The sequence below is a fragment of the Thermobia domestica genome, chromosome 18 (genome assembly GCF_964235325.1).
Source record: "Thermobia domestica chromosome 18, izTheDome1.hap1.1, whole genome shotgun sequence".
NCBI lineage: Eukaryota > Metazoa > Arthropoda > Insecta > Zygentoma > Lepismatidae > Thermobia > Thermobia domestica.
In genome coordinates, this window is record NC_137471.1 from 125,672,593 (window position 1) to 125,700,361 (window position 27,769).

General features: G+C 34.2%; 1 protein-coding gene across 1 annotated transcript in view; it reads right to left on the bottom strand.

Moving 5' to 3' along the window:
* Positions 1–27,769, bottom strand: part of LOC145675234 (adenylate kinase 9-like) — a 296,882-nt gene that overhangs the window by 48,789 nt on the left and 220,324 nt on the right. The window contains exons 20-23 of the mRNA XM_081745616.1: positions 26,415–26,497; positions 11,025–11,324; positions 8,982–9,091; positions 2,978–3,086 (exon numbers count right to left, since the gene is read on the bottom strand). Coding sequence (XP_081601742.1) covers positions 2,978–3,086; positions 8,982–9,091; positions 11,025–11,324; positions 26,415–26,497 — 602 coding nt within the window. The remainder of the gene's footprint in view (positions 1–2,977; positions 3,087–8,981; positions 9,092–11,024; positions 11,325–26,414; positions 26,498–27,769) is intronic.

Sequence of the window (27,769 nt, forward strand, 5' to 3'; positions counted from 1 at the left end):
CTTACTATAATCTCTAATAAGATAGAAAGAGGTCAATGTTCCGTTAAGGGGGTCCAGTGTCTTTGACACCACTTCTTTCTATTGATTTTCGTTTGATTATATACTATAACGTTATATTAGGTTAGGTTAGGTTACGTTAGGTTAAGTTAGGTCAGGTCAGGTTAGGTTAGGTTAGCTTAGCTTAAGGGGGTCCAGTGTAGTTTTGGACCCCCTTAACGGAACATGGACCTAAAAAGAAATTTAAATGAATTAAACTAAAGTTTTATGACTTGAAATGAAATATTTCAGTTTAACATCCTACAATTATGTCCTTTAGGCTAAGGAAGACGTATGATTAAAGCAAGTAAATGATCATGAAATAATTGGTAGAATTTGAGTACGGGAGGAAACGCGAGTAGCCACGGACACGATGTTGTTCACTAGAAACTTACTTGTCCGGGATCGAACCTGGGACCCCAGGTAAGTGCTGTACCACTGAGTCACCATACTCCCAAGAAACTAAAGGTTTAGATTAAGTCTTATGATTAAGCCTGTAGGTCAAAAGAGATGAATGACAATGGCAACTCAATGTCTGATTCTATATACTGAATTGAAAATTTTAGGAGACAAAACTTTAGGGACACATGTCCTTACTAAGGACGGGTTTAAGCAGATTTATTTGTTTCTGTGTTTTTCTTATCAATGAAGAGTATTACCAAAGACTATTGTGTATTTTTTTAAGTAAGATTCTATTTATTCATAAATCTTGTTTCATATGCCGCAGAAACAGAATTTGAATATAAATAGTAAACAGGCCAGAGTGTAAAAATCTAGATTAAATAGGAGTAAAACGAAAATTAATATAACTTTTCATTGCTATTAGAGACTATTTTGTGTGGGAAGTTGCTCTGGTTGTAGATCTATTTGTTGAGAACCCATGAAATAGATATTACTTTTTTTTTTTTTTTTTTTTTTTACATTTGAAGTAAGTTAATAGCCTAATTTTCAAGACAGATTTGAGTACTTTGGAGGAATTTGAAGGACAGTGAAATGAGTGAAGTTTACACAATTATAGACAGTGATAACAGTCTGTAGTTTACACAATTCCACTTACTTACTTTCGTAAAGTAACTTCACTAAAGAAAAGTTGTAACTTCTGTATATAAAAAATGAAAATAGTAACTTCACTTGAAACGCCGTGTGTACCAGTGGAGGTACACAAAGCTCCTCTATGTCGGGCCATATGTTCCACCAGCGAATATTGATTCAAAGAAGAATGCAAATTCCCGAAGAAAAAGGTGTAAGGCTATGGTGTAATATATAGCAGTGGTTTACCGATTCTCAGAACAATTGAAACAATAAAAATAATTTGCCCTTCTGACTTGAAAAAAAAAAAAAAAAAACTTTTCCTGACGATGCGATAAGCTAAAACTAGCCCTGCGTTCAAAGTATTAAGGAGTTATTCCATTTGTAAATATGTGCATTTATAAAATAGGCGATAGAGTAGGCTTATCCATACTTCGCATCCACCTTCCTATTGTAAAGTTATCAATCTAGTATTATGCTGCAAATGACTGAATGTTAGAAATGTTTTTACATTATAAATTATAATGTACAACTTTATTAAAATTAGATACGTTTTGCAGTTTCACGTACCAACTAACTTTTTGGCTTCATCAGACACTATGAGATACAGGATAACTGTACAAGCTTATATACATACAACAGCTAAGATATCTTTCTTCAGATTGGCTCCTGGCAGCAGCGAATCTCCTTCAAGTATACTTATTTGAAAATTCCTATATAGATGCTTTCTATTGTTGCTAATAAGACAAAATGACGATCTTAACTGAATAATTATATATAAAATTATTCACTTAATTAACAGTAATGTAATCGCAACCATAAATACACATACAGGGATTAAAACTAATTACAGTTCCACATCACAAATTATAACAAATACTATGCAGTATTATTATTTTCACTTGAAGGGATGGAACAATAAAATTTAGTTTAAATATATAATTATAAGGTCAAAGAAAAACTATTGTCCAGGGACTAATATATATAAAACTATTCTTATCAGAGTATAAACACCTCATACAGTTCCTTTCCAGGAGGTAAAGTACCAAGTACCGACGAGACGTTATCACGTTGGATAGAAACACATATGAGTTGTATTACTGTAGATAAGATGTGGAGCGAACTTCGCCGGAAACACAAGAAATGCGTCTTCCTACCTCCCTAATGAATTCTAGACTTCTTGCACCCCAAGCACCACTGGTTTCAATAACGATCGGAGTGAAAACAAAACTTTGGAGAAGGTTGTTGTATTTTCTTTGCTTTTCAACTTCTCTGCAATTATCAACAGTTCCAGCGTTCATTAGTGACAGACGGAGATTTGAATGAGCATATGTATCAGCGCATGTGAAGTCTCACAATAAACATTATAAATTATTTCAGACTGATAATAATGAAGCAAGCATTAAGGAATAAGAAGAGAATGCGTTGTGATTTTTTAAGCAAAGATACTTAGGAAAAGACACATTATAATTATTTTCTAAAGAATATTGCACTATATGGAGCAGAAATGGCGCTACGATTTTCTACAAATAATGGGAAATGGTTATAGACTTTTGAAATGTGAGTATAGAGAAAAATAAAAAAATAAGTACATGAAACTGAAATGGGAGAAGAATTGTAAAACTGGGAAGAGAGGGATACTTTTGGAGACAATTGGGATAAGAAAAGTGACAATTTTTGCTAATACTGCCTTCTGCTATAGTAGAAGATAAAATCGAAGATAAAGGTTATTAATGTCAAAGGTGGGATTTAAACAAACAAATATTGCAGTTGACGTACTTATTTATGAAAGGAATACGGACTTGCGCTTCCTGCACAAAAAATCATGTTTTCATGCTCTGTTCCTAAAGTTTACAATTTCTATTAATTTAATACGCAGTATTGTTAATATGCTTTTCGATTGAGAAATTACCTCTACTGGATCCCATCTCCCAAATTTGCTCAAACAGAAATATCCAACTTTTATAAGCTGCTCTGCTCTTTCTGCTGTAACAGGATATATTCTCTCGATACGACCATACCTATACATATAAGGAAATGAGTTAAGTTAGTTCTACTTAATATGCATATAGTTTATATAATAATATTTCTCCTTGCATTTAGAAACAACATCACACTGAACCAGTAACTTCTCGGACACTATATTTTTTTTCCTTTTTCAGAAGTGATTTACGAAAACGAATGTAAGAAATCAATTCTAAAGGAATTTACACAGAGAATAGTATGGAAAATTTAAAAATTAAATATGGAAAAATAATTATGTTCATACACACACACACATATATATATATATATATATATATATATATATATATATATATATATATATATATATATATATATATATATAATCATAACATCTTAAATTTTTAATTGTTTGCTCAGTGAAGTTATTAACCTCTTCCAGTTGAAAATTGATTCCTTTCGACTGATTAAAATTCATGTCACACCATCCAATGACTCCCAATCTAGTATTTCAATTGTGGTTTGAGCTGTAAGAAATTAATTACTACATGCAAACAGTTGAATGCTTAAAGTTAGATACTGGGTAACATTCGGTTTCTCGAAATACTACTGAAGAAGGAATAGTACTGTTACTGAAAATTCTCATATCTGTATGAATTTATTGTTAAAATAAGTAGGACCATTGTGTCATGCCATTCTACGCTTCTTTGACTCTCATTGCAGAGTTATTATTATTATGAACTCACAATAGCTTTTATCTTTATTTATCAATAAATGACAACAAATATTAAGCATCGTATTACGATTGAGATTCATTTTATACTCAATTGTGATTTCTTTCACGATTACTTCCACACACGGATTTCAAATGTGTTGTAGCTTCAAATATGCCCTAATATTATGGAAAATAAATGGGTAAAATGTAATTTATTATCGGCATATGAGACAGGTAAAACTGGGTGGGTCCATTTTGGATCCTATCTCGTAATAAGTTACAATAAATGAAAATACCTATTTATTATTTCCAGTACTGCATCAAGTAGAGTTGGATGGAAAGAAGGGTGTTTATATATGTTCTAGGTTGTAAAAGGAGAAAAATTATATTGTTTGTTAATCATACGAGGGTTACTATTTATATTTTGAGACTAAGAATGAAAAAAAAATAAAATAATTTGTCATTGAAAATTGATTTATTGTTTTTCGAAATATTCTTCTTTATGATCAATACACTTTTGCATTCGTTCGAACCATTTGTCAAAGCTTTTTTTCCAATCTTCTTGAGACACCTCCATATTATGGTTTTTGAACGCATCAACGGCTTCTTCCGCCGACGAAAATTGTTGTCCATGCAATTTATTCTTGACATTCGGAAACAAGAAGTAATTGGGTCCAAAATCAGGACTCTACGGCGGATGAGCTACCAATTCGATTTTTTGAGTGTTAGACGAGATGTGTGAGAGCGACGAGATTCATTGTATTGATGAAGAATGATCCCACGACCCTCGTTTGTTTTCCGTATTTGACCGAAGACCTCCGTCAAACAAATTGTTTTGTATCATTCAGAGTTGACCGTTCTACGTTCCTCTAAATGCACAGTTGTCACATGACCAGTTTCCCCGAAAAAAATGAGACTATTGGTTTTGATGTGCTTCGAGTGCGAACAACTTTTGTAAGATTTGGTTCATCTTGAAACACCCATACAGTCGACTGCTGTTTACGTTCCGGGTAATATGCATATATCCGTGATTTGTCACCTGTTACAATCTTATATACGTCTTTTGAAGGACAGCCATTTTATTTATTGAGCATTTGTGTGCACCAATCGACGTGAGCTTTTTTCTGACTTTTTGTCAAATTATGTGAGATATAACGAGAACAAACCTTTCTCACAGCTAATGATCAGGTAATATTTTATATGTGCTGGTGGAACTAATGCCTAGTGTTGCCTCTAACTCACAGTACGTCACATGACGATCTTGCAGTATTAGGGTTTGCACAGCATCAATGTTTTCTGGAGTAACAATTGATTTTGGACGACCTTCGCGAATTTCGTCAGTGAACGAATGGCAGCTAAGAGTAAAATCGTTATACCAGCGTTTCACAGTGTCAAAGGATGGGGATTCATCGCCAAATCGTGGAAGTAAGTTGATCGATACACTCTTGTCTTGATAATCCACGTCGAAAATAGTAATAAATCATCGCACGGAAATTGTCATGGGTTAATTCCATTTTTCTGTTGTCACGCAATGTTCAAGTCAACGTAAAAGCACAAATAAAGCTATTGACAAAACATTTGAAGTACGTTATGATCAACAATGTCAAACGTTTCTATGCAAACAAAAAATAGCGCTTAACTACAATCAGAGTTGCCAAGGCTCAAAATATAAATAGTAGCCTTCGTACGTACAGTGGGCTTGCAAGTATTCACCCACTGTTTCAAGTTCAAAGGCAATTGAAACTGAACCGTCGTTTCTTTATATTTATTTAATTTCATGTTTAATATAAACACAGGGTGTTGACACAGGGGGGAAATAGTGGTCCAGTTCAACTAAGCGATATCCTAGCCCTAAAATGAAGTTCGTCTGTTATGTGTTTATTCAACTTCTTTAACTTTTACAACAAATGTTTATAGTAGAAAATGAAAGAAAAATATTTTTAAAAAAGTCAATATGTTAACACAATTAGAACATCTACTTCGTTGCTCTCATTTGCTGATTGAATGTGCAGAATATGCGAATTTATTAGAATATTATTACATAACAGCATCTGATCTTTTTTCTTTCGAGCTTGCTCTCATTTCATTTTCGTAAAAAAAGTAAGCATTTATACCCATATGAACACAGATTAAAACTGATAGACTTTCATAAATATTTTTTTGTTTCCTTATGGTTAACTTACTAATGCATTTCCTGCAGCTTGCAATTTAAACTTTTCATGCTATCAAGACCCATGCTTCAATAAGGTAGAATACTACAAACGTAATAATAATAATAATAATAATAATAATAATAATAATAATAATAATAATAATAATAATAATAATAATAATAATAATAATAATAATAATAATAATTTGTACTTGTGCAATAGGTCTGTATATATGTGTGTGGGTGTGTGGTGAATTATAATTACTTTTATCTTCTAAACTAGACTTTTGGGTTGCTTTTAGTACGTGAAAAGCCAGGCTCCATGATAGAGCTATGCTTCCTTTTTAGAGTAATTTGCTGACTACACAAATGCTTAGTTTAATATGCCAGTGTAATATTAAACTAGTATTGGTTTTCTACAATTTGTGTTTGAATAAAGTTGAAATACAAAATGAAACCCAAACATAATATCTTTTGCTTATTTTATACACTAAAGCGAGGATTAGATCACATTGATTCATGTTCTACATGAGAGATCCAGAAACGTGTCTGGATTTCAGTAACTTTATATTTATCACGACTGTAGGCATAATACACAGACAGCGAGATCTAATCACTGAACTACAGAGTACCCGAACTCTGAAATATTGAGTGTCAGACAGTTTGTGTACCCATAAGCTACTAAGGACATGATCATTTTTACTTACTAAAACAGGAACGATAGTCTTCTTTAGTAATCAGGAGTTGTTATGTTATTTGGCAAGTTCGGCTTTTGGCAAAATTTGATGCAATATACTGTAGCTGCTCAAGTTTTTCTGTCATTTTACAAAAGAAAACTTAAATACGATAACTGCTCACTACACGTCTTCAGTCGTTGGCCGACTGATAGCAACTGACGTTTCTTGCGGGCGGGAAATTGCGCGTAATTGTCCCCTCTACATCTACACCGAAGGAAGTCTCCCGCGCTTCATTGGTTTATACAAGAAAAAATAAGGCTCGATACTCGTATGTAGCTTTTCGTATAATAGACGTGAATTTGGAGAAAATATAATAATAATAATAATAATAATAATAATAATAATAATAATAATAATAATAATAATAATAATAAGAAGAAGAAGAAGAAGAAGAAGAAGAAGAAGAATGAAGTAGTGGAAAGATAAAAGAAACAAAGTATACATGTAATACGGAGGTTTCCTTATTCAAAATGGTGATATAGCCATAAGTTTTATGAAAAAAAAAAAAGGTTCCTGCTTTCCGTTTCGTGATTGGTCACTATAAACTAACGGAGATGCGTGATTAATGAAAGTGAATAACTATAAAATAATTGATAGAATAAGATTGTGGAAGGAAACGGAGGAAATGCTGGAAAACAGAAAACCTGTCTAATACAAACTCGTGTGGTCTGGGATCCAACCATTGATCCTTCCTACCAGAGATAAGCACTCTAGCATTGAGTTACTGTGCTTTTGTGATACAGATAAATCACTGTTGAAGATGGAATGAAGAGAAGTAGTTTTGGTGAGTCAAACAAGCAGACCAAACCGCGACAAATATACTATTCCTCTACCAACAGTCTTCAGCTATTGAATATTTTCCAATAGGTATGGAGGCAGGGGCGGATCCAGGGGGGCCGATCGGAGCGATCGCCCCCCCAGAAGAGGAAACTTTTTTATTTTATATATAAATAAAATATATAGTTTATTTTTTGACGCTCTTAAAAGTAGCTCTAAGTAGCAGTATTACAACCCACCGCTCCCACAGAAGTCCGTCATGGATCCGCCCCTGTATGGAGGAAATATATGTTTCGCATCAAACGACTATTGATGGCCAGAGATGGAGTGGATCAGTGGGTGGTGGGTCAAGTGGGTCAAGATTTGTAAGTAAGTCGTGCGTCAACATGACCGACCCACCACCCACCGTGATCCACTCTGCACACTCTGACCCACTGACCCACTCTGATCTAGTGACCCACAACAACCCACCGTCCCAATCTGCTCAGTGAATTTTAGACATCGTCTTCTGAACATTGATGAATTTGTCTACGTTTTACTTTCAAGGCCTTAATTTTTTCTTTTTCATTTGTTTCTATTTACTTACCTGAGATGGGTATATCTATATGAAAAAAACACCTTTAGGTACTTTTGGATATTGATATTGTCATTGTAGTAATAGCAATAGAACTTATTAGTGAGACACAATCGAATTTTATACTGTTTTTTTTCCCTTTACGTTGGTCTACTTTACCTTGATTTGAGACTTTCAAATTTAATCCTACTTTCCACTGAAAAGTGTTCGTAATTCAATAAGGATATAATTATATATGATAATTAAATTGAAATTCATTGTAATATGGCACATGACAAACACTTTACAATTTCATATCGTAAAGGTCAGATTCACTGGTATTGTAACAGAGCGGTGCTTGAGCGATTGACCATAGAAATTCAAACTCCGACTCCGATTAGTGCGAATTTTACAGCCTTGTTTTATTACAAGTATAAACTCTTTAGTCAGTCGAGAGTAGGGTGTGGTTCATGGATCAGAGTTGAGGACAATGTGTTTTGGTGGGTGGTGGATCAGAGTGGCTCACGGTGGTGGTGAGTTAGTGGGTCATGGATCAAATTTTCATTGACCCACACCGACTTTGGTGATGATTACTATATGCTATAAGCCAGGAGGATGGAACCACCATGTGAGTAATGGAAAATTTGTGCAAAGCGTAGGATAACTGTTTTCTGTAGCAGATGATCACAAAAGATGGATTTCCATTAACATTCACTAAAAGAAAAGATTATGAAGAAACACAGGCATACACTTAGCACAACTGGGGTTATAACAATGCAATTTTCTGTAGCTAGAAAACTACATGAAATTCGATTCTTTTATATGTTTCTTTCACATTCAAATTACTTATTTGAGAAACTATAGGTAAACTCACGGCAACCTTAAGTTCAAAATATTTATAGTAATTGTTTAGTAGTAAAAAAACACTAAATATGCTAAGGAAATAGTATTATCAGCACGAAAGTACATGTGAAAGCAAGCTAAATGATTAATAGATAAATAAATGCATATTCCTACCTTCTATCAAGTTTGTCCTTTAAAGTTTCAAGAAATATAAGTTCTAACTTTCTCTCTGACATTTCTCCATCTAATTCTATAAACGGTATCTTAGTATCTTCACATAGTTCCTAAAAAAATGAAGTAAGTAGAGAAATGTCAAATGACGGAAATGACAAAATAAATAAAATAAAATAAAATAAAATAAAATAAAATAAAATAAAATAAAATAAAATAAAATAAAATAAAATAAAATAACAAATACTCAAGATGCACATAAAACTAAGAAAATTGTTTATCATAATTTTATACGTTTCGTTAACGTCCGTAACTTCCGAGAGTTAGAGTGGGTGCACGCCCTAAATTATTTCTTTTTCCCTGTCTGGAATAAGTTTTAGGTATCTTTTAAGTCGACTCAAAACTAGATATGAAATATTCCTGCTAATTTATTTAACAAATTGAATTGAATTTAGCGCGTTTTATTTATTTGTGCGTAAAATGACTTATTTTTTTTACTAGATATAAGAAATATCTCCCATAATACAAAAACATGTAACTAAATTGAATTATGTACCACCATTATACTACTACTACTACTACTACTACTACTACTACTACTACTACTACTACTACTACTACTACTACTACTACTAATAATAATAATAATAATAATAATAATAATAATAATTTAAATACTCGTGAATTAGAGATGAATCTTCATAGTTTTGCATCTATATACTATAATACCTGTCAATAAAGTACAACCTTTGCAAAAGAATCTTCACGTCGATTAAGGTTCTATAAATAATAAAACTAAAATTTTTGTAGTGTTCCTCAATGTCTTTGTTATTGCGTCCTCAGTGTTTATTTCTGAACCACCTAAGAAATCGCAGTGTGTACGGACCTGCTTTTGTTTATAAAATAATTCCAACAAGTAGTGTACGCAGGAGGTCAATCTCCTAAGTTAAAATATTTTTAAGTTTCATGAGTAGTACTTGCCTGACTTGATCTAATTCCACTCTGATTCGCTGGGGACATGACGTGATTTAATCGTATGGTAAGAGGTAATTTTCCCGTTTCGTAAAGAAATTTCAAGGTTCGCCAAAAGGGAATTTCTTCCTTGCGAGGAAAATATTTACCCCATTTCATATATACACATCACACTGTGTAGAAAAATGTTGGTTTTGTATCTGGAAAAATCCCCGTCCACTTCTTTGTAAGACAACTTGATTCGAATAGTGACTTTTGACAATTTAATTGCAACTTAAATTGTATTATTTCAAAGTGGACAGCGAATATGAATGTGCTTTATTGTATATTACTAGGACAATGGCAGAAGCCATATTTAGATATGAATATTAATATCTGTGTTGATGCATGTTGAATCGTGTTACTATTGGGTTCAAAATCTCTTGTGGTCTCGAATTCTGTCGAGGAATTTGAAGCTTAAAATATATAAAACGATAATCATGCCTGTTGTTCTGTATGGTTGCGAAAAATGGTCGCTTACTCTGCGGGAAGAACATTCAAATACTTCCGACTGAAAGTATTTGAGACGAATATTCGGACTCAAGAGGAACGGAAATGGGGAATGGCGGAAACTTCATAACGAGGAACTACATAATTTATACGGTTTACCGAAAATGACCATTAGGAAGACCTAGACGCAGATGGGAGGACAATATTAAGATGGATCTTGCAGAGATAGGAAAACAAATTAGAAACTGAATTCAATTGGCTAAGGATAGAAATCAGTGGAGAGCTTATATATACATACATACATACATACATACATATATATAAAACATGACATCTTTCATTTAAGAATTTTAATCTGTAATGTACAGCGGGTCAGTGTTCTGGCGCAAAAAAAATTATCTTAGATAAATTAGAGTAGATAGGTAAGTTGGAATATTAGGTCTATCCGAGAATTCTGATGTCAATTAATTCAAGAAATATAAACTTAAATTAAATTGTCCTTTTGTTGCTTTTTAAGCTTATTACTTCACATAATATTAACTTTCAAGATAAACGTTACCGATCATAACTAATATATTTTGAAACCTGAATTTGAGATATTTGATCCTCCTGCATTTGAAAGGAATCTTCAAGATCCGTCTGAAGTCTATCATAAGCCTCTTCGGGACTTTCCCATTCCTCAACCAACTCTATTCGAGAAAACTGCAACTCAATAATTCTGTCTATTGCATCTTCATCTCTTAAATCGATTTCTTGCATCTCCTCTGAAGCTGTCTTCCTAGGTTTAATTATGAGATGTCCAAGTGATGTTTCACTTGCATTTTCTTTGTTTCCAATAGCATCACCATCGCCTGCTTCTCCTCTGGCTTCTCTTGTCAGATCTCTCTAAAATGACAACACAAAATAAAATCCGAGAAACTGAATAGAGTTTTGAGACTTATATTTATATCAACTTGCTCAATTTACAGAGATTGTCCAGAATTTGTGAAATTAACATTTACACTAAGTTTTTCAATCTAGAAAAATGTTACAAGACGATGATTTTAAACAAATTAAAACACGGCAGATTGGAATATTGGCTTATGATGCAATTTTCTCTTTTATAAATTAAGGAATGAAATGAAGTATTATTACTCTAGCAGCTCAGGAAATATACAAAGGAAAGTCCGAAAAAGTTCCCGGAATTTCGTTGTAATTATTCTTTTATCACAATATAGGTAGACATGCACATAATAGTCTTCAAAATAGGCTCCTTGAGACCACACACATTTATTCCGTCGCTTCTGCCTTTGCTGGAAACTAAACTGAAAGTCCTGTTTTGGTATGTTTTGAAGTTCATCCGTCGCGTTGGTTTGGAGGCCTTCTACGGTTACCTTTGAGGCCCGTTTTGATCTTGGGGAAGAGCTAGAAATCTGATTGTGCTAAATCCAGTGAGTAGGAAGGCTGACAGAGGAGGGTAATGTTCATTTTTGCTAGCCGTTTTGCCACAGTAGAAGACATCCAAACTAAAACGTCAGCTGAACTGCGGAACATACAGAAACAAGACGTTTAGCGTTGTTTTCAGCAATGGCAGCAGCAGTGGAACAAGTGTGTGTGTTCTCGATGAGCCTATTTTGAAGGCGATTAAGCGAATATAACCCTATATTATGGTAATAAATAGTTACAACGCAACTCTAGGAACGTTTTGACTGCTCCTCGTATACTACATTATGATGCATAAAAATAAAAAGAAGAAATCTTTTGCTCCCACTGTCATTAATACTGTATTCCTACATTTATTAAAGGATAGTCAAGTATAGATACTAAACAGTTACTGATAAAATTATATTAACGTAAGAATTGGATTGGTAGAAATAAAATTACATTAATTGATTGAGCAATCTTTGACAAACATTTATTCTTGTTAATATATAACTGAATCCTCCATTATCCTTGACACAGGGATATTTTAATAAAGTGATTGCAAATCTTTATGTAGTAGGGAATTTCAGACAAGAAGAACAGTAATATATTCAAATTTCAAGAAGTTAACTGTTATTAATGAACGAGAATAGCTTCAATTATTAAGCACTATACAGAAGAAAAAGTAGGTTGATTTGATTTTGCCTGTTAGAGTAAGACTCTCCTTAATCTATTTGACCCCTATTTGAATTATATCTGTTTCACTGTAGCAACTTATTGGATTGGTCATGACTGAAAAATAGATCTTCTAAGGTGCATTACTTTAAAGATCATAAAAAATAAAACCTACAGTATGCTGTTAATTAAGGCAGTCTCCAGCTGAAGCTACACATTCTTACCAACCATTGATTAGCCAACGACAGAACTCCATCATGAAAAACAACTGCGGAAACAATCCTGAACCGCACGTCATCGTGGAATTTCTTCACTGCCAAGAAGTCACCGAGATACCGGAAGAACTAGTAGCCAGCAGGAGAGGTGTCTGGAGAATATAGTGGATGAGAATGGTTTCACACTGTAATTACTGTCCTTTGAACGATATGAGGGCGTGAATTGTGCAATACGTGAATACTATGTTTGTTGACAATCGTTGGTTACTTTAGAAAAGTTTCTACTAAACTTCATGGAGTTCAGCATTGTAACAATTTTCAGTAAATACCTTATCCTCGACAGAGAGAGAGACGTGATAGATGACTTCTATTGTAGACCATCATAGCTGCAACACCTGCTGGGAACTGTAGCGCAGCTTTATTTTAAAATTGTAGAAAGTATTTTTTTTTGTGGTAAATACATCTAAATAGAGTAATTCCTGTCCGTAACGAAAGGTTTGACTGGGTCTGTTAACAAACATCTATAACCATCTGCATAACACCCACACTCACACAAGCATAGTTAAAAAGAATCATTCCTGTCACAATTATTTAGAAATAATTTTAGGACAAAGGAACTTCTATTATACATATTGTAACTCTTCATGAGAAACACGGAAAGGTCGACAAATACAACTATTTTGCCTTACACTCTGTCTAATGGATGTGCAATAACTGCAATCGAACATGGCTTTCAGTATTCTTACTCTTTGCTCAGACCGTGAGCTGAAGGCCTAACAGTTAGTTCTCTGGATGTTCGATACACTACCAGCAGACATTAACTTACTAAAATAATCTTCAGTTGTTCTTGCATATGAAATAATATATCTAATAAGTTGACTTTTTCATCAGAGTAATATCTGAACAGCAGACAAACACAAATCAAATCTCGCAGGAGTATTAGCTCAGCCGACTAGTCTCTCATAGTAGTAGGCCCCCCGTTATGCCCGAATGACTCATCCTCACTCTCTTTTATGACCGGGGTGAAAGGTCAATGACCTTGGTCGGGGTCAATGACCTAGGGGTACCTAGGACCACCCCCTCTAAATTTTGGCAGGGGTACCATAACCCACCCCTAAATTTTGGCAGGGGTACATAGGACCACCCCCCTTAAATTTTGGAAATTGCCAAATCTAAAAATTTGGTGTGGTAGCCTAGGACCATAGTATGTACCTCTATCAGTATTGGGGGTCTATGTCGTTCCCTTTCATGGGTAAAAAATTGCCAAAAATTCAAATTTCGGGGGTTTTTGACCTAATTTATCCCCTTTGATGAGGTATTATTACCCTATATAGTTATATGGGCGTATACAGGGGTCCATTACCTTTCATAACATATGGGTATATTAATGCACCCCTTGAAAAATTTGGAAGGGATACCTTGGCCCACCCCTTAAATTTTGGAAATTGACCAATTTAAACATTGGGTATTATAGTACAGGACCCTAATATGTATCATGATAAATTTGGGCGGTTCACCTCGTTTCCTTCTAGGGGTACAAAATTGCCAAAAATATAAACGTAAGCAATACGTTGTACCACGTGTTTGGTTTTCGACCTAATTTATCTCCTTGGATGAGGTCCTATTACCTTATATAGTTATATGGTCATGTATAGTGGTCCATTATCTATCATAAGACATGGGTACATTGGTGCACCCCTTTAAATTTTTGGGAAGGGTACCTTGGCCCACCCCTTAAATTTTGGAAAATGTCAAATTTAAACATTTGGTATTATAGTACAGGATCTCAATATGTATCATGATAAATTTGGGTGGACCACCTCGTTCCCTTTTAGGGGTACAAAATTACCAAATTTTAGTACAACCACGTGTTTGGTTTTTGGTCGATTTTATCCCCTTTGATGAGGTGTTATTATCCTATATAGTTATATGGTCATGTATAGGGGTCCATTACCTTTCATAAGATATGGGTATATTTGTGCACCCCGGGAGAGGTACTTTGGCCCACCCCTTAAATTTTGAAAATTGCCCAATTTAAACATTTGGTATTATAGTACCGGACCCTAACATGTATTATGATAAATTTGGGTGGTCCACCTCGTTCCCTTTTAGGGGTACAAAATTGTCAAAATATAAACGTAAGCAATACGTTGTACCACGTGTTTGGTCTTTGGCCCAATTTATCCTCTTGGATGAGGTTCTATTACCTTATATGGTTATATGGTTATGTATAGGGGTCTATTCCCTATCATAAGACATAGGTACATTTGTGCACTCCTTTAAAAATTTGGGAGGGGTACTTTGGCCCACCCCTTAAATTTTAGAAATTGCTCATTTTATATATTTGGTATTATAGTACTGGACCCTAACATGTATTATGATAAATTTGAGTGGTTCACCTCGTTCCCTTTTAGGGGTACGAAATTGCCAAAATATAAACGTAAGCAATACGTTGTACCACGTGTTTGGTTTTGACCTAAGTTATCCTCTTGGATGAGGTTCTATTACCTTATATGGTTATATGGTTATGTATATAGGTTCATTTCCTATCATAAGACATGGGTACATTTGTGCACTCTGGGAGGGGTACCTTGGCTCACCCCTTAAATTTTAGAAATCGCTCATTTTATATATTTGGTATTATAGTACTGGACCCTAACATGTATTATGATAAATTTGGGTGGTTCACCTCGTTCCCTTTTAGGGGTACGAAATTGCCAAATTTTAGTACAACCACGTGTTTGTTTTGGCTCAAATTACCCCCTTGGATGAGGTCCTATTACCTTATATGATTATATGGTTATGTATATTGGTCCATTCCCTATTGTAAGACATTGGTATATTGATGCACCCTTTAAAAATTTGGGAGGGGTACCTTGGCCCACCTCTTTATTTTGGAAATTGTCCAATTTAAACATTTGGTATAATAGTATAAGACCCTAATATATATATATGTATTACTATAAATTTGGGTTGTCCATCTCGTTCCCTTTCATGGGTACGAAATTGCCAAATTTTAGTACAACCACGTGTTTCGTTTTTGACCTAATTTATTCCCTTGGATGAGGTCCTATTACCTAATATGATTATATGGTCATGTATAGGGTCCATTTTCTATCATAAGACATAGGTAGATTGATACACACCGGAAGGGGTACCATAGCCAATCCCTTAAATTTTGCAATTTTTCCTATTTAAGCATTCGCTATCATAGTACATGACCTCAATATGTATCATGATAAATTTGGGTGGTCCACCTTGTTCCCTTTCATGAGTAAAAAAAATGCCAAAATATAAACATAAGCAATATGTTGTATCACGTGTTTGGTTTTTGGCCCAATTTATCCCGTTTGATGCGGTCTTATTACAGTATATTTTTTATATGGTCATGTATATAGGTTCATTTCCTATCATAAGACATGAGTACATTGATGCACCCTTTAAAAATTTATGAGGGGTATCTTGACTCGTCCACTCAGTTTTAGAAATTGTTTAATATTTAAGCATTTGGTATCTTCGTACAGGTCTTCAATATGTACCACTATAAATTTGGATGGTCCACATCGTTCCCTTTCATGGGTAAAGAACTACCAAAAATCAAATTTTGGAGGTTATTGACCCTTTGATAAGTATTTAGCACGTTATATGGTTTATTACCTTTATATGTTTATGTTCTCTTTTAAATTTGGGAATTATAAAATAACATAATTTGGTAAACGTTTTCTAGGACCCATTGGTGTTCCTCTTATGGCCAAATATTCAAAATTTAAAGGTTATTAACCGGCTTTATTATTAAATGAGTACATGATTTATTACCTTTTCATAAGACACAGGTGTATTTGTGTACCAATCTTAAATTTTGGGAGGGGTACATTTCTTATTGTCATATCAATAATTGGTAATTGTTCTTAAAATTGGATAGTATCTCATTCATTGGGTAAATCATTATGATCACGTGATCAGTTATTGACCTATGATGGATAATTTGAGAATTGTCAAATGAAATTGAGTCATTGGTATTGATTATTACAGCCAAATATAAACGTAAGCAATACGATGTACCACGTGATTGACCTTGATGAGGTAGTGTACAGGGATACATAGCTAACCTTATTGAATCTTATGACTCATAGTCTTAAGGGAATACATGCTACAACACTGGCAAAGTTATTGTTGATGCAATTTGATTGGTTGATCACTATCTTTCGTGCAATCTGATTGGCTGATCACTATCTTTCGTGCAATCTGATTGGTTGCTGATTTTCAAATCTTTGCTGCATTCAGTTTTAAGTTTTGTTTAACATTTAAAAATCTTGGTTTCGTTCAACATTTTGCACTCACTGATAAATATGATCAAAACGGTTTATTTGTTAATCGAATAGTTAAAAACCGGATAAAGTTTGACGGTTAACCGTGAAACGTAAAATTTTTTTAGTTTGAAAATTTTTTGTTTGAAAATTCTTGTTTCAATTTTGTTTGAAATTTGTTTCAAAATTTTTTGTTTGAAATTTTTTGGTTTGGAATTTTTGATTCAAAATTTTGTTTGAAATTTTTGTTTCAAAATTTTTTTTTGAAATTTTTTGTTTTGAAATTTTTGTTTCAAAATTTTCTTTGAAATTTTTTCGTTTAAAAATTTTTGTTTCAAAGTTTGTTTGACATTTTTAAAAGTTTGTGCACTCATTAGTAAAGAACCGGAACTGTTTAAAACAAAAATCTCTGGCAACATTGTTTATCATGGTGCAATAATACACGTCAGAATATGGGGTTGTACTTGAAATGAAAAAAACATAATTCATTGAAATGGATCATTTTATTACACTCCACATACATCCATACCAGATAGTGGTTCTGGATATTGTCGATACAATGTATTTTGAACTTCTTGCACTAGTTTATCTTTAGCGTATAATTTTAATTCCAGTTGAAGTCTTTTAAGGTCTATTGCAATATCAATTGGTGGAAACTCAATGTCCATTTGATCACAAATAAACTGTTTATCAATACAGGTATGCACCCACGAACGATGTTGACAACCATCACAATATCTAGATACATGTTGAACAATATGCATAACACATTTTTCAAAATAGTACTTTTTCAGGAATATACTTGTTTTGTTGCACACTTCCACTGCATGTTTTACACACTGGAATACGCTGATGAATTTGTTCCATTCCGTTTGCGTTAGATACACCATGTTGCGAGGGACATGGAATGTACTCTTTTTACGTAACAACACCATCTTCTCTTCGAGGACTGTACGCAGCACCACTTCATGATTTGAGCCTAATGATTTGACTATGGTCACATTTAGCTCATCATGAAAATAATCGTTCATTTGGTCGATTCGTGAACATAATATTTGCCATTCTTCAAAGTTCAGTTGTACACCAAATTGTTCTGCTTTGCCCAATCGAATTACTGGTTCAAATGTTCTAGCACTGATACCAATCATCACATGTTTTGTTTGAAATATATTTATTGGATAATAGCTTGCGAAGAGGAATTCTTTATCGTTAGAAGTACACATCTTTCCTCCTGAAATGCACTTGCTCAAATGATTTCATGGGATGACAGTGTATTGGTTGATTTATAGTTATTGCTGACGTCATTGAAAAGAAATGTGCTGACGTTTGAATTCATGATTTCATCACAGTTGCTGACGTCATGCTGACCAACCAAATTCATACAACTATGTCTAATGTGCTGACGTTTGAATTCATGATTTCATCACAATTGCTGACGAATCTGGCTGTGTACTAAATTCAAATTGATGACTTCGACCCAAGAATCCTTTGTAACATAAAGATACAGATCCAGTATTTAAGAAACGCAGCAGTTCTTCTTGTTTTGATGCTTCCATGGGTAAATATCTTGCTGGTAAAATTATATTCTTATCATTTTCAAGCTTCACTACGATTCTTAATCCAAACTTTGTAGGGATTTTTTGGCTAGCTAAGATTCTATAAGGTACATTCTGTTGTAAATCAGTAATCTTGGTAAATGATTTCATCACATCACGTGTGTTTAGAAACTGCAGACAAGTAGCCATGATGATGTTATCATGAATACTAACTCGAACGATACTTATATATGATGCAAAACTGATGACGTTGCATTATCATGTTTTGACGTGTACTATTGCACCACAATGTTGCCAGAGGTTTTAGTTCTAAACAGTTCCGGTTCTTTACTAATGAGTGCACAAACTTTTAAAAATGTCAAACAAACTTTGAAACAAAATTTTTGAAACGAAAAAATTTGGAAACGAAAAATTCAAACAAAATTTTAAAACGAAAAAATTTTCAAACAAAATTTTGAAAAAAATTCGAAACAAAAAAAATTAAACAAAAAATTTGGAAACGAAAAATTTTAAACAAAAAATTTTCAAACAAAAATTTCAAACAAAATTGAAACAAGAATTTTCAAACAAAAAATTTTCAAACTAAAAAAAATTTACGTTTCACGGTTAACCGTCAAACTTTATCCGGTTTTTAACTATTCGATTAACAAATAAACCGTTTTGATCATATTTATCAGTGAGTGCAAAATGTTGAACGAAACCAAGATTTTTAAATGTTAAACAAAACTTAAAACTGAATGCAGCAAAGATTTGAAAATCAGCAACCAATCAGATTGCACGAAAGATAGTGATCAGCCAATCAGATTGCACGAAAGATAGTGATCAACCAATCAAATTGCATCAACAATAACTTTGCCAGTGTTGTAGCATGTATTCCCTTAAGACTATGAGTCATAAGATTCAATAAGGTTAGCTATGTATCCCTGTACACTACCTCATCAAGGTCAATCACGTGGTACATCGTATTGCTTACGTTTATATTTGGCTGTAATAATCAATACCAATGACTCAATTTCATTTGACAATTCTCAAATTATCCATCATAGGTCAATAACTGATCACGTGATCATAATGATTTACCCAATGAATGAGATACTATCCAATTTTAAGAACAATTACCAATTATTGATATGACAATAAGAAATGTACCCCTCCCAAAATTTAAGATTGGTACACAAATACACCTGTGTCTTATGAAAAGGTAATAAATCATGTACTCATTTAATAATAAAGCCGGTTAATAACCTTTAAATTTTGAATATTTGGCCATAAGAGGAACACCAATGGGTCCTAGAAAACGTTTACCAAATTATGTTATTTTATAATTCCCAAATTTAAAAGAGAACATAAACATATAAAGGTAATAAACCATATAACGTGCTAAATACTTATCAAAGGGTCAATAACCTCCAAAATTTGATTTTTGGTAGTTCTTTACCCATGAAAGGGAACGATGTGGACCATCCAAATTTATAGTGGTACATATTGAAGACCTGTACGAAGATACCAAATGCTTAAATATTAAACAATTTCTAAAACTGAGTGGACGAGTCAAGATACCCCTCATAAATTTTTAAAGGGTGCATCAATGTACTCATGTCTTATGATAGGAAATGAACCTATATACATGACCATATAAAAATATACTGTAATAAGACCGCATCAAACGGGATAAATTGGGCCAAAAACCAAACACGTGATACAACATATTGCTTATGTTTATATTTTGGCATTTTTTTTACTCATGAAAGGGAACAAGGTGGACCACCCAAATTTATCATGATACATATTGAGGTCATGTACTATGATAGCGAATGCTTAAATAGGAAAAATTGCAAAATTTAAGGGATTGGCTATGGTACCCCTTCCGGTGTGTATCAATCTACCTATGTCTTATGATAGAAAATGGACCCTATACATGACCATATAATCATATTAGGTAATAGGACCTCATCCAAGGGAATAAATTAGGTCAAAAACGAAACACGTGGTTGTACTAAAATTTGGCAATTTCGTACCCATGAAAGGGAACGAGATGGACAACCCAAATTTATAGTAATACATATATATATATATTAGGGTCTTATACTATTATACCAAATGTTTAAATTGGACAATTTCCAAAATAAAGAGGTGGGCCAAGGTACCCCTCCCAAATTTTTAAAGGGTGCATCAATATACCAATGTCTTACAATAGGGAATGGACCAATATACATAACCATATAATCATATAAGGTAATAGGACCTCATCCAAGGGGATAAATTGAGCCAAAACAAACACGTGGTTGTACTAAAATTTGGCAATTTCGTACCCCTAAAAGGGAACGAGGTGAACCACCCAAATTTATCATAATACATGTTAGGGTCCAGTACTATAATACCAAATATATAAAATGAGCGATTTCTAAAATTTAAGGGGTGAGCCAAGGTACCCCTCCCAGAGTGCACAAATGTACCCATGTCTTATGATAGGAAATGAACCTATATACATAACCATATAACCATATAAGGTAATAGAACCTCATCCAAGAGGATAACTTAGGTCAAAACCAAACACGTGGTACAACGTATTGCTTACGTTTATATTTTGGCAATTTCGTACCCCTAAAAGGGAACGAGGTGAACCACTCAAATTTATCATAATACATGTTAGGGTCCAGTACTATAATACCAAATATATAAAATGAGCAATTTCTAAAATTTAAGGGGTGGGCCAAAGTACCCCTCCCAAATTTTTAAAGGAGTGCACAAATGTACCTATGTCTTATGATAGGGAATAGACCCCTATACATAACCATATAACCATATAAGGTAATAGAACCTCATCCAAGAGGATAAATTGGGCCAAAGACCAAACACGTGGTACAACGTATTGCTTACGTTTATATTTTGACAATTTTGTACCCCTAAAAGGGAACGAGGTGGACCACCCAAATTTATCATAATACATGTTAGGGTCCGGTACTATAATACCAAATGTTTAAATTGGGCAATTTTCAAAATTTAAGGGGTGGGCCAAAGTACCTCTCCCGGGGTGCACAAATATACCCATATCTTATGAAAGGTAATGGACCCCTATACATGACCATATAACTATATAGGATAATAACACCTCATCAAAGGGGATAAAATCGACCAAAAACCAAACACGTGGTTGTACTAAAATTTGGTAATTTTGTACCCCTAAAAGGGAACGAGGTGGTCCACCCAAATTTATCATGATACATATTGAGATCCTGTACTATAATACCAAATGTTTAAATTTGACATTTTCCAAAATTTAAGGGGTGGGCCAAGGTACCCTTCCCAAAAATTTAAAGGGGTGCACCAATGTACCCATGTCTTATGATAGATAATGGACCACTATACATGACCATATAACTATATAAGGTAATAGGACCTCATCCAAGGAGATAAATTAGGTCGAAAACCAAACACGTGGTACAACGTATTGCTTACGTTTATATTTTTGGCAATTTTGTACCCCTAGAAGGAAACGAGGTGAACCGCCCAAATTTATCATGATACATATTAGGGTCCTGTACTATAATACCCAATGTTTAAATTGGTCAATTTCCAAAATTTAAGGGGTGGGCCAAGGTATCCCTTCCAAATTTTTCAAGGGGTGCATTAATATACCCATATGTTATGAAAGGTAATGGACCCCTGTATACGCCCATGTAACTATATAGGGTAATAATACCTCATCAAAGGGGATAAATTAGGTCAAAAACCCCCGAAATTTGAATTTTTGGCAATTTTTTATCCATGAAAGGGAACGACATAGACCCCCAATACTGATAGAGGTACATACTATGGTCCTAGGCTACCACACCAAATTTTTAGATTTGGCAATTTCCAAAATTTAAGGGGGGTGGTCCTATGTACCCCTGCCAAAATTTAGGGGTGGGTTATGGTACCCCTGCCAAAATTTAGAGGGGGTGGTCCTAGGTACCCCTAGGTCATTGACCCCGACCAAGGTCATTGACCTTTCACCCCGGTCATAAAAGAGAGTGAGGATGAGTCATTCGGGCATAACGGGGGGCCTACTACTCTCATATATCAAACAAAAAGTAGAAATAAATAAGTGGATAGAAAGTTTAACAAATAAAATGCATAAATAATGACATACACGGTACAGTAAAATAACGTTAAGTTGCAACGTAACATATATAAACCTTCGTGAGGTAACATTTCCAAAGAGAGAATTACTTCTCGTCCACCAGTAGAACGCTTTCGGATAGAGCAAGTATTATAGTTTAAGACTATAAATCAGGGCGTGCTGCAAATTACTAACTACAAGATTCACTCATTTAATTCCATAATTTCAGTTAACAATGATTCTGAAATATAGTGTTTTTGAATCCATGTAAAATGAAATATCTTTCTGTATTTTTTAAAATTATCTTCACGACGTTTGACACTCGAAAGACTCGGTACTATTTACCAGGCTATTCCATGGTCTTATAATAACTTCTTTCTTCGATGTATTCATTTCGTTTCGATTCACACAGACTAGCCTATCAATACTTCTGTCCTCTTCCTTTATTAGTAAAGTTCAATTATATTTTTCGTCTTAAGTTTGAGCACATAAGGAAATATCAGGTTATATTCCAATATAATATCATATCATAAGTATTCTGCCTTTATTGTCAGGTCACTTGCCGCAGCTGAGAAGCTTCAATGCTCCAAGGTCCTCCGCTAACCTTTTCGTTTTCACGTATGATCTTTCTGTATTAATATCATCTATTAATTGTAGTCTCCTTCGCCCCCTCCCTCTCTTTTCCCGCCACCATACCCTCTAGGACGTCACTAATGATACAATGTCTTCTTAGGCAATGTCCCAACCAGTTCCTCTTCCTCTTCCTAATAATATCTAAAAGTGTTGTTTTCTCACCCACCATTTCTAACACTCTCTCATTCGTTTTCCGCTCGACCCAACTAATTCTTTCCATTCTTCTCCACACCCACATTTCGAAGGCTTCCAGTCGATTTTCGTCACCTTTACGCAGTGGCGTATTTAGGGGGGTGGCTTCCGGGCTTAAGCCCCCCCCCCGAAATCTTACTTAGTATAGTAAAGTAAATGAAATTTCTTGCAGAATTTTTACATTTCCAGGCAAAGCCCCCCCCCGAAAGTTAGCAAAGCCCCTCCCGAAACAAAATCGTAAATACGCCACTGCCTTTACGTAATGTCCACGTTTCCGCCCCATACAGTACAATCAATATAATATATGTATGCAGAAATGAATTTTTAATGTAATTTAATTTTTTGTTCTCAACTCTATTTATTTATATCAAACAAGTAGTCGGTTATTCATTGTCTTCAGTAGAATTAAATCTTTTGTACTTTAGAGTATGATTGATCACGTCGACCTATTGAAGAAAATATCTTTAGAAGTAAAATTAATCAAAATCAAATCTAGATCTCAAAGAAGTAAATTTTATTAAGCAGACAAAAAATATTCACTAGTGCTCTATAGATATTTAAGCCTCGAAACCATCGTCCACTCTAACGCCGTGTAAAACTTTTATTTCAAAACTCCTGTTCTTACAATATAAAGCATTTTTCATCATATATCGTGGCCAAACTTATTTGTTTCCTAAGACGAACTGTTCCGGAGAAACCCAAATTTGTTATTTTTTACGCACTATCAATCATCGACACTCTTGCTAAGACTTAATAGCTTTCCTAAAATATTTTCAGCAGTCTTCAGAATTTCCAGAAATCTTAATGGTTATTCTGTTTCTCGAACTTTAATAACATATATGGGGCTTTTATTGTTACCTAGAAATCTTACAGTTAGGAATTTTATACAAGGTGGATTAAAATTCTAGAACATATGCTCTAAGGGGTGATGGATGAATATGTTGACTGAACAAATACCAAAATGGTTGTGGGTGGAGATAAAGATCATAGACACTGGAGGGGCCGCGGTGGCTCAGTGGTAGAGCGTTCACCTCTGGTGCTTGGGGTCCCGGGTTCGATCCCAGACCCCGCCAAGTGAACTTTGTGGTGGACAAACACCGTGTGCGTGGGTTTTCTCGGGGTTCTCCCGTTTCCTCCCACTTTCTTCATTCCACCATTTCATTCATTACTCATCATCACCGTCTCCTTTAGCCTAACCGGCATAACCGTGTGACGTAAAACTCAAAGATTTCATTTCATTTCATTTCATAGACACTGGAAGCATGATATATATTGATTGACACTGGTAAAAGCTAAGAGAGCAATTATGGTAACATCAGTTCATATCTGTAGGAAATGATGTGGTTGATATAGATTTTTTTCTTTGACTCAAGTGGAGGTGGAAGCATAAAATCTTACCGGAAGTCAACGGTGTGGTCAGCTCATTTAAAATTATCAACAAATGTAGTTTGGAGAACACATGAATGTCATATTGCAGCACAACGACGACGTACCTATGAAAATGTGTTTTTCGACGAACGTTGATTTTTGATGAATTAAACAAGCAACACTTATGCAGCTGGACAGACATGAATCCTCATTAGGTTGAACTATCAAAAGGCTGTGGAGACAGAAAGGGTTTCTGATAGGATGCAGGATATGAGATATAAGGTAGATTAAACTAATATTCATTAGAAGTTTTCTCAATCGAACAGAGTACTAGTTGTACCAGTCCCTTATGGTAGCCTTACATTCGCCTTATGAGACACTTCCCCACATCTTCTAGCAGGATAGCGTTTCGTTCCACTACGTTAAAGGAATGTAGAAGTATATAAATGTACAGTTACCTGGAACGTGGTAGTTCGTATTGGGGACAAATTGAGTGCTCAATGTGCTATCCCAAACTTACACTGTTGAACTTCTGCCTATGGAGTCACTTGAAGATAATGACTTATGGTGTGAAAACACGGTTCGTTCATCACCTACGGCAGTGCAACCTCGGTCCGTATGATAACATTTGACCTGATGTTCACCATTGGATACGTGCACATTGGGAAAAGTGAACAGTGCCACATTTACTCTGACGAGGGTATATTTCTAGTACATCGTGTAAGTCATTATATCCAAATATTTCTGCAGGAAACCTCAATTGTCAACCATATTGTTGCTTTGAGAAAGATCTGATGCTATCTTTATTTTTCTGAGTTTTCACTAATGTCGACTGATATATAGTATGTCCCCCTCCGTTAAAAATAATTTGGATAGTGAACCTTCAAGATGGAGACAAATTTGGTATTGTGGCCAGTAACGTTGTCGTCCCACACCTGCAATACAGGATAAAACCAATCGAAAAGATAATTATGCTTGATTAAACAGTCAGTGTTTTTAAAGGATAACTATTTCTTGCTTTCTCGAATCTTGCGACAAAATTTGTAACATGCATGACGTTTAGGACTATTTTTCTCATGAGTCTCAACACCGTTGGAACTTCTGATAACAGAGATATATGCACCTTCTATAAACACTTTAAACAATGACAATGACGAGTGGATATTTTTTCTTTACATAACGGTATAAGGACTCATCCTGTCGATGTCTCACCTTGTTACAGACGTTCTGACCACCCACGATAGGCACACTGGCTACTGACTGTCGGCAGTTCTGCTCCGCTATCACCGTGTTGTCACAGAACGATAAGATTTTCATTTGCTACTTGTATCTGACCAACAACTTTGACATTTGTTTCTTGTCTTCTTCTTGGTGCTGCAATTTTATTGGCGAGTAGTGTGTTATCGTTGTTATATAGCAAACCTTTTTCTAATCGGAAGATAGTTTTCGTAATGTATTTTCTACCAAAAGTGAACGTACCTGAGACACTGAAAAAAAACCACTATATATAAAAAATACAGCTCTACCTCAAGCACCTGCCGCCTCCTTTCTTCCAGTTCTGCACGTCTTTCAGCAATTAATATATTTTGTGCTTCTATTTTTTGTTGCACTGAAAAGAATGAGTACAATTTGTTGTATAAGTTATTTTACAACAAGATTATTTCTATTATTACAGACCTCTTATTTATGTAACTTATAACCTTATGAAATGAATGTTTATTAGAACTAATGTCTGCAATGTAAAATAGTATGGAGAAGTGAATTCCACTTTTCTAAGTCACTTTGGACATACTTTTTCTTTAACATCTCTATTTGAAACTCCATTCAGAGCTTAAAAGTTTTATGTTCAGATATTGTAAATAACTTTTATAATTAAAAATCAGTAACTTTTTGATGTACGTAAATGTACCGTATAAACTTTGTGTTGCTTTTCGCACAAATTTGGTGAATTCATTTGATTTTCTTGTGCCCTGAACGTCTCATACAGTTCATGTGCTACATAGTTGCAAAAAAGTTTTAAAATATAAATATATAGTCGTTATAAGGTAATTTGAGATGATTTTTCCACTTATCAAATATGTCAGTCTTCTTTTCCAGAATTGTTACAATAGTTTGATCATATTTAAATTTTTATTTTACTTCATAGTTTGGTTTAATTCGCTCTTTTCTTATGACATCACGTATTACATCCTACAATTGAATGGTATGCTTGGAGCGTATCAGCTCATCTCATTACGTTAGAATCTATTTACTCGAAATTGATAACTTATTTTGTGAACAACGTTACACCGATTTCTTCACTAGTACACATATTCCCTAGCAAATACTTGTTTTTTTTAAATACTACTTTAAATTAATAAGAGAAGCCTGTGATTGTAAATGCATTTGTTGCTGTACTTTATATTTAAGCCATAGATTGATATATAAGACTAGTTCTCTGAATGTTGCTAACTAAACAACTTGTTAGAACATTGAAAACCAGTAGGGAAATTAGTATTTTTGATGCTACGGTTTTTACATATTAACAAATGTAAGACAAGACATGACACAGCGATGATATTTTTCAACCACTTTCTCTTCCGTTCTTCTCTACATTATTTACATTGAATTTATCAAACGGAATGAAAGATTTATATTCTCTACCGAAAAGAGAGAGCTTTCATTCTGCTGAGCTTTTAAGCTGATCTCATTTAAAATTTTAAGCGTTTATGTCCAATGGTAATATTTGTGTATTTCACTACGTTCATCATTCTCTTCGAGATAGAATTTCGAAATTTTGTGCAAGTTTCAAAATTTGAGACAATCATGTTTACTGTGTTAGTAAGCGCCCATGTATTCGGTCATATGCTTCTATAAAAAGCAATTCAAAAGAAACATAGAA